This window comes from Equus caballus, chromosome 27 (genome assembly GCF_041296265.1).
Source record: "Equus caballus isolate H_3958 breed thoroughbred chromosome 27, TB-T2T, whole genome shotgun sequence".
Lineage (NCBI taxonomy): Eukaryota > Metazoa > Chordata > Mammalia > Perissodactyla > Equidae > Equus > Equus caballus.
In genome coordinates, this window is record NC_091710.1 from 54768731 (window position 1) to 54787057 (window position 18327).

At 39.7% G+C, this 18327-nt stretch overlaps 1 protein-coding gene across 2 annotated transcripts in view; it reads left to right on the top strand.

Annotated features, from left to right (window-relative positions):
- The window catches only part of CSMD1 (CUB and Sushi multiple domains 1), a 1833881-nt gene that overhangs the window by 1480155 nt on the left and 335399 nt on the right, over positions 1-18327 (top strand). For both annotated transcript variants that reach the window (XM_023630572.2, XM_023630573.2), the window contains exons 21-22: positions 5783-5971; positions 16347-16516. In XM_023630572.2, coding sequence (XP_023486340.1) covers positions 5783-5971; positions 16347-16516 — 359 coding nt within the window. The remainder of the gene's footprint in view (positions 1-5782; positions 5972-16346; positions 16517-18327) is intronic.

Genomic DNA, 18327 nt, shown 5'->3' on the forward strand with positions numbered 1-18327 from the left:
AATTAAGTAATATTTTTATTTTTAGTTATAATACATAGATAATATTGTGAAGGTTTATGTTATTTTGAACATTATTGGTGTGGGTTAGATTGTTTAATTTGAATGTTCTATGAATGATATTACTATATTTTACAGATGAGAAAAAAATTATACAGACTTGAATACTGGTCAAGCATTTGCAAGATAGATTTAATCACATAAACAATGTTTGTTGAGTGTATAATGATCAGGTCTCCTGCAGTATCTCAGATCCACCCGAGTCAATAGATAGGGAATTACCACTCTAAGATTTCTGATGGATGTAAACAATTGTATTAATTTGCACTTGTGCATATGATGCTTGAGAAAAGAGTTTTTCCACTTCCTTCTTCATAGCCCAGATCTAATATAATTTTCATAAGGCGCTTCCTGAGTCCCATAATCACAGTGATTTCTTTTAAGCTCCCAAAAGTCCCTAATAACATTCAGTGCCACTTAACAGATGCTTTGATACAATTTATATCTCTTGTTCTAAAACTAAAACTCTTGGTAGAAGGTTTTGTGTTCCACCTTTACATCGGTGGTGGCTCTATCCTTGCATATTTTACATATTAGGAAGTTAATAATTACTAAATATTGCATGATCGTTAACAATATATAAAATGAAATGCTGTCTTTTTTTCAGTTTTGGTAAGGCATAATAGACAAATTGAAATGCTATCTTGAAGAAAAAGATGGCATGGGGATTTTAAGATGCTCTGAACATTTTATCCTCCCTGGGATTTTGACCAATCGTCACTTGATTTAATCTGACAGTGTCGATTTTGCCTAGAATTTCACTGCATTAGGCCAGCATTCAGGACAGGCTCAGACTACTGGAGTTCTTGGAAATTTGCCTTAGTCAGTGGTAATCATGAAATTGGCCGCTTCATATATCAAAGACTTAGATCTTCCTAACACTAATACCTTAACCTCCCTCTCTCCATATTCTCCCCGGTGGATCTCAGTTAGCACCCCTATGAGAGGGTCAGTCCCTCTGTCTTACTTTCATCACCCTCCAAAATGAATTTAAATGGAACACTCCAAAGAGAGAAAGTGGCAGCGATGCGAATCTTCGGATCTTTTCCAAAGATATTTCTCTTGAACCTGTGCAGTTTCTGTCCGTTTTGCACCACCTGTTTCTTCCTTTTGTCGGTCCCAGCACAGAGGTGACAATAAGTCTTTTGATTACCAAAAATCACAGTGCAACTATGGAGCTTTCTCTTTTCATCAACTCCCTAAACGAGCCAGCAAGCAAGAGGAACAACGAAACACAATTTTCAGGGTCTTGAGAGATCTTTGGGGCAGTTTTAAAATATTTTGAAATGTAAAACTAAAGTGGTAACACTTTTCAAACATGTGGAACAATTCATTCGCACACAACCAGTTGGAAGTGACCCATAGAGCTGGCAGAAGGAATCATTGTTGTCTAGACTGTGTCACACACAAGCTCAGCCAGTCTTTTTAAAAATAAAAAAAACACACCTTTGATTGAATGATTGAACAGCCAATTTTAAAGTAAACATGTTATTTCAATATGTTAAAGGAATAATCTCATTTGGAAGGATTTTGCCTTGAAACTGCGCTGCAAACAATTGTCAGTGACACTAATACAAAGAGTCTGGTTTTTAAGAGTCCGAATAAGTAGCAACTTTATTATGCAAATGAAGGATTTACCCTTCTGGGGACTCTTCTGATGTTTGTATAAAATCGCTATCCCTTTAAGTCTGGCTTTTCTTTTCCCTGTTAGTCCAGTTCATTTCTGTCTTTTTTAGAAGGTTTTATTAAAGCAGCATTTCTTGATTATGTCTCCCAGTCAACAACCCTGCAGATACTAATGGGAATATTGTGAAAAAAGAGCTCCGTGTTCAAATATGTTTAGACAGAGCCCTGCACCTCCCTGCTCGGTCCTGATGTCAATTACTGATTGCAAACCACGTACACCTGGTGCTCCAGGCTTCCTTCCCCACGCTTGCTTTGATTCCTCTTCCTGAATGCCAACTTTCAGTGAATCGTATACTTTCCCTATCATTCTCTTCAAAAGATAAGAGTTGGACAACTCAGTGCCTTTACGTTTGTAGAATTCTCTTCATTCAAAGGCCCTTTCTTTATTCTTCACCAGACAAAACTTACAACCAGGTCTAACATCATCTGTTGCATGCAGCCTTCCCTCTCTTGCCTCAGGAGAATTATTTTTCCTCCTACATTTCCATAACACTGTTTGCATACCAAAATTATGTGTTTTCCAACATTATGTTGTTGTATTTGTCTGCTTCACTATACATGAATATCCAAATGAAGGGACTGTGTCCTCTCCCATTCTTGAATCACTAGTGACAGGGAAAATGTGTAGAATACTCATTCTCTTATTGTTATTTATTCTTTCACTCAATGAATATTTGCTGAACACCTGCAAGATGCCAGCATTATTCTAGACACTGGAGACATAGTGGAGAATAAAAGGAAGGGCGGGTCTTCACAGGGTCGGTAATCCAGTGGGGAGATAGTAAATGGAGGATATTATCAGAAAGAAGAGAACAGATCAGGGGGTTAAGAGACAAGATGCTGATATACAGAGTTTCTAGGGTGGGTCTCTGATAAGCTGACACTTAATTGCAAAGAAGAGAGAGAGTAAGCCAGGCAATAGAAGGGAGGGGGTTCTCAGAGGAAGGAAGAGCAGCAGTGGGAGTGTGCCAGCTAGTTTAGGGATAAAGAAGGAGGTCACTGTGGTCAGAGCTCTGTCATGAAAAGGTGAGGTAAGTACCTTGGATGCTAATTTTGAGTGTTATGTGAAGTCATTGGAATAGTCTGAATGGAGATGGACACGATCTGACCTTTTTCAAAGCTCATTCTAGACCATGTAAGACCTTAAAACAAAGACCTAGATGAGAGGCTGTTACACAATAATCCTAGCAGGAGATGATGGAGGCTGAGGCTGTGGTGATGGTGGCATTGAATGTGTGGTATGAAGTATGGAGAGGGGTCAAGATTTTCTGCCTGTGTGAATGGGGATGCTATTTTTCTACATAGGAAACATTGGAAGTAAAGCAGGTTTGGGAGGAAAAATATAAACTTTGTTTTGTAAATTTTGGGTGTATATCCAAGAGAGGTTGTCAAGAGTATGGGGTTCACGGAAGAGGGTTAAATAAGAGAAAACAAATGTTGAAGGTCACCAATAAATAGACGGAACTTAAAGACATGGGACTGGGTAAGCTAGGGAGTGAGTGTAGATACAAAGAGAGAAGAGACTACGTTTAAGCAGGGGCCCAGCATTTTGATGTTGCAACGATGAGGAGGATCTAAATCAGCCGACTGAGAAGATGGGGACAATGACCTAGGAGGATAATGGTACCCAGAAGCTAAGAAAGGAGAACCCTTCGTGGAGGAAGAGAGCGTTTAAGTGTATCAGGACCTACTTAGAGGCTGAGTAAGAGGAGGACTAAGGATTGATCCATGGGTTCACATGTAGAGGTCATGGTGGCTCTGATAAGAGCTGCTTGACTGGAGGGCTTTGGAAAAAAGCCTGGATGGATGGGGTGAAGAATGACTGGGATGAGAAGAGGTGAAAATGGGAGGCATCCCCAACTCTTTCAAAGATTTGGTGCTAAAGGTAACCAGAAAAATGGGGTGGTGGCTGGGTGATTGTCAGGTCGTGAGAGTGGTTTTTGTTTGTTTGGGTGGTTGATTTGGTTTGGTGTATCTCATTCATAAAATGGACCCTGTAATATGTGCTCATGGGACTAAACCAAGAGAATTGGTGAAGAAACATAAAGAGGGTAAATTCTAAGAACAAAATCCTTGAGTTGGAGAAAAGACAGAATCCTGAGGGCAATACATTTTTCTTCTGTTAGATGAATAAATGGAAGTGTACACAATGCAAAAGTACACTGTATAATAGTGAGTGAGTGACAACTAAAACGAAAGAATCCTAATATTACTTGACATAGGAGGATAGAACTAATCCGCCTAATCTCATGACATTGGATCAGGCTTCTTATTCCTATAGTCATCTTCCAGAAGACATCATTGGAACTATGAAATAAAAATATACACTAAGCAAAGAACCATAAGGTTGTGTTGTTTCTCTATGTAGTACAATAAGATTAGTGTAAAATAATATCAGATTGTTCTCTTATTTGGCAAGAGTTTTCAATTGTTGTTAAAGAAATGACAGGAAAGATAGGATTTGAATTGAGAGAACGTTAGGAGGAGAGCGACATCTATAAGGTGAGAGATAAAGTTCCCTGGATATTGACATCTTCATTTTAGTGTTTCCTAGAGATTCTCCCACTAGGTTTTCTGCATGATATTTTAATAAATATTTGTTGAATTGAATTAAATGATGGTATCTATTTTTTTTCCTCAGGTCATACTAAAAATAGGTCAACTTAATCAGCATATTTCCAGAGAGGCCAGATTAGTTTGAATATGTTAGAAATCCAGAGTAGGTGTTTTGCCTAAATGAAAAACAGGACAAAGACAATATAGAAAGCATGGACATTAGATGCTGACCAATATGTTAAGTGATATGAAAGGAATATTTGGGAAGAGAGTCTGTTTGTTGTGGGGTTGAGAGGCCAGTGACTAAGCTAGTGGATGGTGGAAACAGAAAAGAGGTATTAGACATGAAAAATACTGATGGGGAAAAAGGAAGAGTTGGGCTTAATATATTCATTGAGAATATTGAATCCAAAATTTAGAGTTAGAACTTGAAAGATGATAGTTGGAAATGAGAAAATGGAGACAATGTTTTTTAGAAAGATTAGCTTAGTTTTCCCACAACAACGTAGAAAACTGTCTTCGACTCCCCCACTCATTGCAACAATGCTCCCCTTTAACTGCTTCTTTATCTTCTTTAAAGCGCTTCCCACCACTCTAATCCCTAACTGTCTTTCCTTAGGCACATGGCCCACTGTTTGATCCTATTTGTCTAAACACTGGGCCTTATGGAATGAAGAGACACAGGCAGTGAGAGGGAGAAAACTCAACAAGTCAGCACTCCTCATACTCTCTAACTTCCCAGTGACAAAAACACAGACTGAATGATGGGCCACAAGACCAACGACAATCAGAATGGCATTGCACCTGTGTACCGAGACTTGAAAGAATACGGCAAATACAAAATGTTGTTATGAGTCCTGATGTTTTGGATATTAATGCCAAAATGCAGCAATATACCAGGCGTTATTCCTTCTTTGTAAACTCGACCTAGCACTTTCTTCCTGAGTAGTTAACAGAAATTTCTAATAGTTTACAGACTATTTTCCATTACATTTCTATAAAGCCTGGGTTATAGATTGAAATTAGGAAAACATTTTGCTTTTCCATATAGAGGTATATTTTAAAGGTGAAATTGCTTACAAAAACCTTTCCACCAACATAAGCCTTGTATTCCCTTTCATTTTATTTTCCATGTCTTTGTTGTCCTAAAGCGCCTTTGCACGTTTGAGAGGAGGGAAGTAACTGACCTTAGCAATTAGAAATATCAGTAAAATAATTTCATACTGTTCAAGTGACAGTTTTGAAGTGGATCATCTTATTTGATATGTTATATGCCTATTTTTGAAAATATTCATAATTCATGACATTTGTCATGAGAGAGCTCATAGTACAAAGGAAAGCAATCCACATGACAGTTACAGCAGAGTTTGGAAATATATATATAGGTCTGTCTTTTTAATAGTAGCACTGTCTTATTCTTGCTAAGTAATTTTTGAGTGTTTACCCAAGTTCCCGCAATCTGCTGTGTCTCTTCGTGTCTCAGAATACGACCTGGAACCATGCGATGATCCCGGCGTCCCTGCCTTCAGCCGCAGAATCGGATTTCAATTTGGAGTTGGGGACTCGCTGACCTTCTCCTGCTTCCCGGGGTACCGCTTAGAAGGTGCAACCAAGCTTACGTGCCTGGGTGGGGGCCGTCGTGTGTGGAGTGCACCTCTGCCAAGGTGTGTGGGTAGGTGGTCACACGCTTTCATTTCATTCATCCAGTGGGGACAGGGCACGGTGCGGTCAGGACACAGCGCCAAGCTTGGCAAGGAGGGCGGGCAGGAGTCTGGGGTGCTGGACAGCGACCCGGAGGGGTGGATGTGAACAGCTCTGGGTTTAGTTATCTCATCTGCAAAGTCAGCCCCTTCCAGCTCTAAAATTTTATGACTGATGAAAAGAGTGAAACTAAAGCATATGTCAAGCATATTTATGAAGGAAAAAATATATACACATAGATATAAGTCATCTGGAGCAAAAAGAAAAATAATAGCTAGAAGCCACACTGAATTAACACAATCTTTGACAACTATGTTGGTGAAAACCAGTGAGTCCTCCTTGGTACAATGATGGTAACAATTTACAAGAGTAGTTTTATTCTTTTCAGTTTAACCCTTTGATTGGATCACTGTGGCATACTTTTGCAAAGTGGCCATTGTTGAAATTTGAGTGCTGAATTAGCTCTTTCAGTGTGTTCTGGAGATATTCAAGAGGTCATTCTGGAGAGTAAGAGGAATCTTAATTAGGTACTCTGAAACGAGGTGCTATGCTAACATGGTGGAATTAGGATGCCGATTATTGTAAATCTGAGGACTGTGCTATTATCAGGAATTTAGCTTAGAATTGTGAAGGCTTGCATAGTTTAAAAATGGAACTTTGCCTACACATCTAAAGGGTCTGGTCATTCTGCCACTCAGTCATGTTGCTCAGCACGTGAGGGCTTTGCAATCTGTTCTCTCAAGTTACTGAAAACTGCCTAACATCCTTGCATCTGATATTTGTCTAGATTAACCATCCTCTGCCTCAGTTGTGAGTTCTCTGGGTCCCTCGGGAGTCAGTAACAATGTTCCACATTGATCTTACCAGTTGATAAAGCAGAGGCGGGTGGGGAAGTTGTGAAAGTAAGATTTCATGACCTGTAAAACTACTGAATTGTTAACTTAGTAACACCAGATTTTTTCCCGTGGTGCAGAATCTCTTCAATTATCCGCATTATTTAGCAACATTATACCACTGTCTCAGGAAAAAAAGATACAGTATTTTGTAGATGATCTTAGAGTTTCTAGAGTGCTCAGAACCCGTATTCCTCAGGTTGGAAATTACTGAATGGGAGAGTTTAAGATCCAGAAGAAACTCCCAACCCAATGAAATCAAAACCTTGTTCCACAGACGTAACATTAAGTAGTCGATTGATTAGAATGTTCCCTTTGCTGTTATTCTATTTTATCTAGATTCATTATCTTTATACCGTTATTCTTGTTATTTGGACTTTTACACTGTTCCCTAAAATATCAAATGAGAAGTACCTGGGACTGAAATAATAGTTAACGTTTCTTGAGCCCTTGTCTGGACCAGGCGCTGCTCTGAGCTCTTTATGTGTATTAGCCTGTTTAATCCCCGAGACATCCCCGGAAAGTAAGCACTGTTATTGTCAGTTCCGTTTTACAGATGGGAACACTAGGACACAGAGAATCTGAGACCTTTGCCCATGGTCACACAGTCAGCAAGATTCAAATGTAGGCATCTGAGACGCTGTCCCCATCGCGCTGTGCCGTGAGAGCCCACGGGCCGTGCGTGCGCCTTTCTGCTTTTAGCCTTTTGTATTTTGCCTGCTGTGTCCTGATTTCCCTTCCAGTCCATCTGGCTGCACGAAAACCCACCACGTGACCCATGTGGCCTCTGGGAGGTGTTCTTATTTCTCTCTTTCTCTCTTTCTCCCCATCTAATTAGTGGCTAGTTCTGAAGATTCTGCCTTCCACACATAGTCACGTCAGCCTCCCCGTCCATCCTCTCTGCCCAGCCTGGCGAAGGCTCTCTCACCTTCGTGTCCTGAAGATTCCAGGACAGACCCCCCACCGGGTGCCGCAGCTCCTGGAGTGATCTACCCAAATTCAAACCCCATCCATCCGTCCTCCTTAAGAGCAGCTCTTCATTCTCTCCCCATGACATTCAAGACAAACTCTCCCTTGACTCTCTCACGAGGCCCTTCACCCACTGACTCTCCAAATGCTGCCCGGCTCACACGTGTATCCATGCTCGAGCACAGAAAGCCTGCGCAGGTCCCAAATCATCATGGTTCTTGTACCTGCGAGCCCTTCTCCATGCTGCTCCATCAGCGAGCAGTGCACACCCCTCTTTTCTGTCGGGCTGCCTCATCTCACGTGTTCCCTTTCTCTAGCCCCTTACCCCACTGTCCCAAGAGGGAGCCCCACACTATGGCCACTCCGTTAGCCTTGTCTTCACTTTTTCTGCCTCCCTTCAGTAGGCTGGCCTTTCCTTTACAGTGGGGGCCATCTTATCCCAAAACTCCAGCTCTGTGCCTTATGCAAGAGATGATGGTCAAGCAAACAGAGATTACTTCCCTCAGAAGCTTCTCTCTTGACCTCAAAATTTGATTCATTAATACTCCCTGCCTATCTTCCTTCCTTTAAAATCACAGAAATAAGAATGATCCATCCATGGCCGAAACTTGCAAGTCCATTCCAAAGGTGATAGGTGACACTGGGATAATGTTGGCTGAATGATAAGCATGCTATTTTATCTTTCCCTGATAAACATGTGATCTTAAATAGAATTTCTAGTGAACACCTGACCTGAGAATGATTTTCCTCTTTATCAGGTCACTCACACATGAAAGAGAAATAATTTTTATTTGCATTCATTCATTTTAGGATTATTTCTACCTAATCACTTATTTAGGATACTGGAAATAATATCATTAAGCACTCTCCGTGATGCATAACCCCAGTAGAAATGAGCAAGCCCCTTCTTGTGCCACCTTTTGCCTGCCTTATATGTGTATCATTCAATATTTTTTATCTGAAAGTTAAAGAATAAAGTAGCCAAACTAGTTTAAGTAAAAATGAAGGTTTACTGGCAATGTGACTGAACAGTCCTTAAGTTGGTATAGCTTCAGGTGAGGTTTGATCAAGGATTCAACCTTGAGATCAGGGAACTGATACCTCATCATCTCTCTGTTTGGCCAAACTGGGTGTTGGCTTTATCCTCAGGCTTCACATGCCCATCAGGAAGCTCCAGGCAGCTCCCTGCCCTCCTCGCTGGGCTGCCACAGACCAGGCTCTTGTATCATGACATATAGTGTAGTAATCCCAACGTCAAGTTGCCCAGTGGATACAGCCTTCCCAAGATGGCTTCTGTGCATGGCCTGGACTTCCTCGGATTGGCCCAGATAGAGTCACATGCCTGTTCCTGACAAATCGCTATGGCCAGGACAGTTCTGGTTGGCTTAGGATATTTAAATGCCAGTCTGAACAGCTGTTGACTAATTAGGAAAAGTGCATATTTTGTGATATTTGTGATCTTTGAGAAATTTTGTGATATCTCAGGGATAAGAAGCAGGGGCAGAGTTAGAAAGCAGATATGATGGAGATGAGTGTCTCCTAGAATTCCCTAATCTAATATTGCATCTGTGAATGTACACACAATTCTGAACATCCAATTTTCTCAGGATATTATAAGCCTGTATGTTTACATAAGAATAATTACTAAATATTATCTGATAAAGGAAATTTTCAAAAAATCAGAGGCCAACTTGGCGGCATAGTGGTTGAATTCATGTGCTCCATTTTAGTGGCCTAGAGTTCGAGGGTTCAGATCTTAGGTGTGGATCTATACACTGCTCATCAACCATGCTGTGGAGGAGTCCGATATACAAAATAGAGGAAGATGGGCACAGATGTTAGCTCAGGGACAATGTTCCTCAAGCAAAAAGAGGAAGATTGGTAACAGATGTTAGCTCAGCACCAATCTTCCTCACCAAAACAAACAAACAAACAAACAAACAGTGAAAACAAGTTCCCTCTTGTTGAATATCTCCACTAATTCTATTTACTGGACAAAGTATAATGTCCTTGGATGAAATAAAATAAGAAAGAATCCCACACTGCTATCCTCAATTATTTAATGGATTATAAATATTTCAGAGAGGCATAGTAGAACAAGATATCCTGCCTGTATTTTGATAAAGTAAATTGACCCTTGAGTCTTTTGGCCAATTCCATTTAAACATTATTTTCTTAGGCCAGCCAGTCTGTTGTTGCCATTTATCTTTTAATTCTAATTTTTAATTCTTTAATTCTAATTTTAATTAAAAATAGGAACATTATATGCAATTGTTAGATATTCTTTGTGAGAAAAATGGAATTGCACAGTTTAAATAATATAGATTTCATATATAGAGAGAGAGGTCGACTGATTTGTTCTAGCAATGAAAACAAACTTGGTTTAAAATAGAAATAAAATAGACTTCCGTCATTCTTTCAGTATCAGTTTTCTATTTCTGTGCTTTTAAAATAAAGCTTCCGGAGCATATGCATATGTTAATTCATGTAAATTAGTGTGTTCTGAATTTCACAATGTTCTCAAAGGCCCCAGAACAATTTCCACGTGAGGTTAAACGTCCATGTGTGATGTGAGGCATCGCACACCCTCGATATTATTTAGGTGGACAAGTTTCTTCATTACGGATCTGAATCTAGTTTAGTGTGTTAAACAGGCAGATTGAGACATTATATATTTTCAACTATCTTACAATCAAATAAATAATAAATTAATATCTTCAATAAAATATTTATTAACATTGAATCTTTATCAATTCTTACAGATCATACAGTTAATGCTCTGGGTCTTGGACCTCCAGCCTCTGCGACCCTGAGAAACAGGTGTCTGTGGGTTAAGACCCGCTCAGGGGCGGTTCCTTCTGTCAGCCTGAGCTGACAGTGAGTTTCACAGGTCGGCGCTTTTGTACAGAAGAATTAACTGAAAAATCAATGCGCTCCTTTCTACCAAGCTAATTTAATTTTAATTAGTTTAGTTCCATTACAAAACTCTAAATGACGATTCAATTTTAATTACGATTTCAGGAGGCTCTTTATAAGAAGAGCAAATGATTCATATTAAGGAAAATTATATTCATTCATCCTAAAGTAATTTTAAACGGATTACTGAAAGAACTTAAACTTGATACATTTAATTGCTCTAGTAATGGAGATTTACAATGGATGTCTTAAATCAAGTTCAAAGAATTTCAGAAATTTTGGTGACTTAAATCTTATAATTTTCGGAGCACGTGCTTTTCCTTTCAGAGTCTTGTTTTCCTCGATTATTTCCTACGGGAGACAGTGCCAGGGTTTAATGCACCTCTCTATCTCTTTGACGCATTTTAGTTCTCTCATTTGAAAACCATGTTGCATCCATCTTTGGACACTAGTCGATCTAATCAGGAGCAAACTTAAGTCAGAAAGATGTGCCTCAAAATCTCATACCAATGGGCAATTTGATGATGTCTCGCAGAACTTGGTGTGAAATGTTAGCCTAACATTCACCAGGTGTGTTTCCCAAAACAGCTTCACCTTCCTACCCTTCCGGGGTCATGAGTTTACATGCATTCCTCATGTGTTATTTAATCCCTATAAATATAATTAATTATCGATATTGTATATTAACAACAAGGTGTAGTTATCACATGTTCCAATCAATGCCAGGCTGCCGGGGGTTCACGTCGGAGTTCTGCTACCCCTTCCTGTATGAGCTGGAGCAGGTTAATTAACCTTTCTGCGCCTCGGTTTCCTCATTTGCAAGATAGGATTAATATTGATGCCTACCCCATGGAATTGCTGTTTATTTAATGACATAATATTTATAAAAATATGCCCTGCGTAAGTGCCAAATAGGCCAAAAGAAGGATGAATTGCTGCACCCCATTGAGCAAAGTGTTACTACGTTTTCTTCACCCTGCAATTACTTATTTGGATCTTCCAGGTGTTCCTCTAAACTAGGAATTCTGGAATTTGCTTTACAAATCCACCTTTGCAACACCTACACCCTTTTTGGTTTCCTTTAGAGTCTTTAAGATTAGTTTTCTTCTTTTAGGCCATTTTCTCTTATCCAAGCAGCCCTTTATCAGGACCTCTCTGTGCTCCAAACTCTTGTAGGGCCTCCGCACTGGGTTCAGTGAAGCACCCCCACCCCCAGCCCCTGGCCTCGCCTGTGTTTGCAGCCAGATCTCCCACAGCTCTCTCAGAGGGTCTCCTGCTTCAGTCACGTCGATGAAGTCACATGAGCACCCTCTTTGTCTTGCACCTGAGTTGTGTCCTGGTGTCCTCACACTGCATCTGCGCCAGTATTTCTTGTCATATCTTTGATCTGCCAACTACCAAGTTGAGTAATGGACCATGGCCCTCAAAATAAAATGAGTAATCACTTCCAGCCTTTACAACATCATATTTTCTTTTGATCTTGACACAAACTCAGAAAACAACAGTGATGGCAGCCACCATGTTCATTGGAATAGTGTCAATTCAAACACAGAACACAGCTTAAAATCAAGCAAAGATGTCAACGCCATGATTCTAAGAAAAAACTTGTAATTCCCTGATAACTGGTATGAACGTCTTTGAAGAGTATAAAGCAATGCAAATATAAATAAAATAGTTATAATGCTTAGAATGGAGAAACGTTAAGTAAAACACTGTACTAAAATAGATTTTTTGAAAATTAATGTACCAAGTTTGTATACTCTACAAGCAATTTCGCATTCTTGGAGCAAAATTCATATGAAAGATTCTTTTAAATGCTGCATCGTACTGCAGTAGAATTATGAAATCCTGTCCTTCCACATTTAAATGTATTGGCTATGCATGTTTAGTTCACTTATAGGTGTATATTGAATAAATGAATTGTGTTTGCATATTTATTTAGAAACTTTACTTGCATCTCGGGTCCTGAGAAATAGTTGCTCGATACTCGTGGAGATAGATCATTTTGGAGGGGCGAGGATGACGTGGGAAGGAAGAGTGAGTCTTTACCCTTTCTCTGCACAGGCTAGAGCAACAACAGGGCTTGTCTACAAAGGGTTATCACTTACAACTGGCTAGTTAATTTCCCACACATTATTTATATCACGTGCAGACTTACACTTACTTAGCGCCACTTACTATATATTTGCTTTAAAAAAATAATCCCAGAATCCAATCTTAATAAAAAGATATATAAAATTACATCTTTAGATTTGATATTTTTTTTCTTCCCATGCATCTAAAAGCTAAAGTCTTCTTTCTAGGCTTACCTTTTTGTTGTATTATGAGAAATAAATTATATGGTTAATGTCTTAAATACTAATGTAAAAACAAATATAATTTGCCAATTAAGTGGAGAATGAAAGTCCTTAAAAATAGACTCTCTTCTACAACAAACTCAGTATGCTAGTTACATTATTGCTAATTATGAGTAATATTATGGAGCATGAATTATAAAGTATATTTGTTATTAAGTAAGATACAAAAAGGGGTACAATTCTATTCTTAAACACAGAGTTTATACTAAATCAGTAATTAATCTATACTAGTCGTGTGACCTTGGAAAAGCCCTTGAGTTTTAAACAATTCTAAGCATCAGTTTCCCCATCTGTAAAATGGAGTTTATTAACCTGTCAGATAAGGTTACAGTGAGGGTAAATGAGTTAACTATGTAAAGAACTGAGAAAAGTGTGTGACACATACCATCATCAAAGCTTGCACATCAGCCTTATCACGATAGATTAACTCTACCTTTAAGTAATGATACTCCTAACTGAGGCTGGAAGATTCTCGACGTGGCAAGTCTGTGGAGGAGAAGAAAAGAATAGCAACATAGTGGTGTGAAGACCAAGGAAAGGAATCCCAACCATGTCGAGAACAGGAGAACAAAAGCTGGTCCCTGAAATGCAGATCGTAGACAGGGATGGCACAGCTTCCCTGTCCTTGGGGAGGAGAAGCACTTCTTTCACCAAGACCTCAGGTGGGGCTCATGGAGGAAACTGATCAGAATGGTTTTCCTGGCTCTGCTTTCCTCATGGAATGCACCACTGAAGACAAACTGGCACTTCTTGTAGGCAATTTCCAAGGTACCCCAGAGTGACAACGTTCTCATCCCATACTTTGGGTTCAAAATGTGTGGACTTAGCACTGTATTCAATTAATTACCCCTTATCTGTTTCCAACCCTCTCTCCATCCTCTTGACCTCATTCAGTTAAGAAAGAACATCACAGCCTCGCCTAATGAGCCAATGGTGGCCAGAGGGAGGGCCAGGACCCTCATTATCCCCTTCATCTCCGGCCCACCTCTGTGGAAGCTTGAGCTCCGCCTACCTGAGCTTCGCAGTGGACATCTAATGTACTAAATGCATAATTGACTTCATATATTCAAATATATGGTAACCCTAAATACACACCCAGATGTTGTACCACAAAAAAATATTTCTTCAAAAGTTTTCCTCTGACTAAAAATAATCTATTTGCCGCTATGTCAGTACTTTTTTTTTCCATCTTTAATTGCAAGATCTTTTTTCAAACTTATAGAGTAATGGATAAAAGGACCTAAATTTAATTTTTGAATAGTTTCCTTTATTGATCACAGAAAAATTCAATTTTAATTGAAAATTTCTACTATTTGTGACTTGGTTCCATGTTCTCGCTATCAGAATTCAATGAATTCTTTCTTATTCTCTTTGAGTCCAGTATCTTTATAAGTTTGAACCCCCCACTCTTGCATCCACAAAGCAGCCAAAGGGGGACACCCTGCTTTGCCGTTTTGATGTTCTTTACATTTATTTTGGCTTTTATGTTAAAAACACCCTGTTTTTCAGCAAAGTGCCATGAATTATAAACATTTCCCAAGGAGATTATTTATCCAAAATGTTTGTTGAGTTTAAGATTTAAGCTGTATCTCTTCAAGCTCAGATTGCCTGAGAATCGTCAGATTGCTAACGTGGAAAGACCACCACATTGTTTGAAGACCACCCAGCCCTGAGCAGGAGCACCCGAACATCCAGCGCGAGAGATGCATCACTTGCCTTTCTCTCCATAATTTTTTAAAAGATAATTTTTAAAAGATTATTATAACTTTTAAAACATAGAAATATAATAATATAAATATATCTACAGTTAAAAACAAATCATAAACTCTCATTGCACTTTTGTTGGGTCACCAATTCCCTGTGCTTCTCTCTCACCACTTTCTCCCCATCCCCCTCCAAGCCTGCCTTCATGTCTTTACTTAAAGAAGGGTGAGGGATAGGAGAAAGTAAGTTCTCATATGTTTTTCTCCCCCACCCTTCTCCATGGGGACATTATTGAGATCCAAGTGCACAAATCAATATGAGCTGATCAGAAATCTCTAGCCGTTTCCTTCTGGCAAGTGGGCTAGAGAATCACAGCTGCTAGTTGTAGCTCATTTCATTAACTGTCAGCGAAAGATGGAGATGTCAGCAAATCAAAATTATGAAAGGGGGCATCTACCAATGTTACATAACGCCTTAGACAACCCACTCTAACATTAAATACCATGAATTCCTTCTGTCTCTCCCTCTCACCTCTTATTATAGGCATGCACTTTCCTGATTTTCAGTTTCCAACTGGATCATTCTTCTTCAATCTCATACTTACTTTGTTGAATTTTTCAAAATCACCGAGTTTGCACATAGTGTGACCAGTTGATGCAGAATCCCATGGAGCTCTCTCATCACACAAACACACGCAGAGCAACTGTATTATTTTATGATCATTTTGGACTCAGAAGGTTAGAGTTGAAGGACTTCTTCACCCAAGTCCTTCACGGCCACAGGAGAGGAAGCAGATGGGACAGGTGGAGTGACTTTCTCCGAGTTGACAGAAGGTGGAGCTGTATTGGTTTTCATTTTTCACCTTGATTAAAGACTGTTTTATGACAAGTTGGATCTAGAAGTGAATTGTCCTCCCCTTTTGTCAGGAGAAGGGAAAAGGGAGATAACACTGACTGTCACTGAATGCTCTCCATCCCAAGACATAAAGCGGACCTGCCTGGTGCTGTGACATAGGAGCGTGTGACTCAGTGGTTTGGGCTGTTGTTAGCTTCCCCTTTAAATGCACCCAGGTTGATGCCACAAAATACAAGTGTGGGAAAATTGCACTGATGCAACAGTAGTGTTGACACACTGGAATTGGCAGGGATGCTTCAGGAGGCAGAAATGAGGCACTCAAGGGGTGTGACTTCCAGAGATACAGCCAGAGGGCTCGGGACATATCAGTTTTGTTCTAGATCTCTCTGTGGGGTAGCATGCTGCTTCTATGGAGTAAGACGCATTCTGTTAAAAGAAATAAGAAATCTTGGAAATGGGGTCAATGGGAGTATCTTTCCCGTCCAGTTGGTAAAACAGTAAAAAATATCAATAATCTATAAAAACAAAATGTTAATTACAGACATAACGTTGAAAGAAGAGAGAGCTGCCATGATTTTAGAGTTTTTATCTATTAAAATCAGTAATTCCACTTTTGAATCCTCTTTCTTTTTTAATGTCCTATTTATTTTAGCTGAATGTGGAGCAAGTGTCAAAGGAAATGAAGGAACATTACTGTCTCCAAATTTCCCATCAAATTACGATAATAACCACGAGTGTATCTATAAAATAGAAACAGAAGCTGGCAAGGGGATCCATCTCAGGGCGCGGAACTTCCAGCTGTCTGAAGGAGATGTTCTAAAGGTAAGAAGAATCTTCTTTCACGTGAGTCCATCTTTTCTTCCCAAGAAATAAATATAATACCTATCCATCTGTATACATAGACATATACATGTAGTAATACATCTTTATATATACACATTTTTTTTTCCTCTCCTCAGGGAGAGGCTCTGGCAGGATTCAGGAGCCAGCACACTGCCCACCTTCTAGATGGACTCCAAGAAAAAAAGGCAGGGTGAGCAGATTCCAGGGGCACTGTGGTCTCACCTTGATCTGTAAATCCCAGTTCAACTGGAAACGCCCCATAATTCCTAAGGCATCCGGTGTAGTTCTCACCTCTTCTGTAATTATGTTAGGAAACTGAGGACCTTCAAGGATCTAGGGGCCAGAGATAGGGCATTTGTAGACCGAGCCTCAGGACATTGAAAGAGAAAGGCTTTGAGCAGCAAAGACTAATGCTGAACATCATCCAGTCCGTCTACCTGCTTGGTCCAATGAAAACTAAGCAATTTGTCCAGGTCACACAGCTGATTTGTGGCAAGGGAGGGACCCGTCCCTCTGCTGATTCCTTTCTAAAGTTCTGTGGTTTTTCTATTGTATTTACGTCTACATGGACACACACAATGAAGCATCTCACACTCAGCAGATTCCACTCACTTTAATCCATGAGCATTAAGAGGATATGCAAAGAGCCAGGTAAAAGGGGAACATTAGTAACCTCCCTGTTTGTCATGCATTTATGTAATGGTTAGAGTGGGGTCCCTGGAGGGTTCCACTTGACCTCACTAGGTGTTATGTGCACAGGTCAAGAGACACTTACAGACTCAAGGGCTTCCTTCCTCCTGAGTCAACGCTTGACGATGTTTCAATGTCATAGTTTAGAAACGTGGTTTTATTCTAGCTGTTCTTTCGTTGTAGCAGTCTTTTGAAAGCTCATGCTGGCAGTGTGAAGCACTGTAATTAAGAAGTGATTTTCAGGCAGGAAACTAGTACATTCTCACTGATCTAGAAAAATTTAAAGTTACATCATAAGTAGTCATTTTCTGAATTCTTTGGTAACCTCAAATTCAGAAGTCAGTAAGTTTTTAAGGCAAACTTTTGGTGCAGGTGAGCAATTAGAGATCCTGCATAATATATACAGTGGTAAATAGTACTGGAACGGAAGGGAGCAAATCTTGTTCAGTTTTTATTTTTTGCAGCTTCAACTTGTTGATTGTAACAAAAAGCCAAAAAGCAAAACCTTGCTTACCACGTTTAGTTGCAGAACAACTGTCAATCATCTGAAATGCCTACATGTTTTTCAGGCATATATTTTCTTGAATATGCTAATAAATAGCTCAGTGTTAAAAAGTGGAATTATCTTAATTTTTGAGCACAAATGCTATTCTCATCCCTCCTTCACACATAGTATGATCCAATAGTAAGACCAAAGTTTTATATACACTCAACTCCCCGCACACAGACGTGATGTTTCCTTGCTTCACATGGAAGAATCATGTAAGAGAAATATAGCTCTAATGGAAATGTCACGAAAGGAATATAGAATGGAAAGGGAAGTTGATTTTGGAAACGGAGCCCTTGGAGACAGCTCCTGCAAGACAGGGAGAGATTTCCCCAGTCCTGTCACTCCAGGATCCTGGGTGATGTTTTCTAACCTGTGATCCTCTGCTAACTTGGCTATTCCACTTGGAGCATATGACATTGATTAAATGCCAAGCTCTGAGGAGGGTTTGTAGTGTAAATGGTTTCAGCCTTGTATTAACATATGACTCAAGGAGCCTTTTCCTACTAACTGAAAGGAAGGCTTGGATTCTAGCTGCTTATAGATGAGGAAA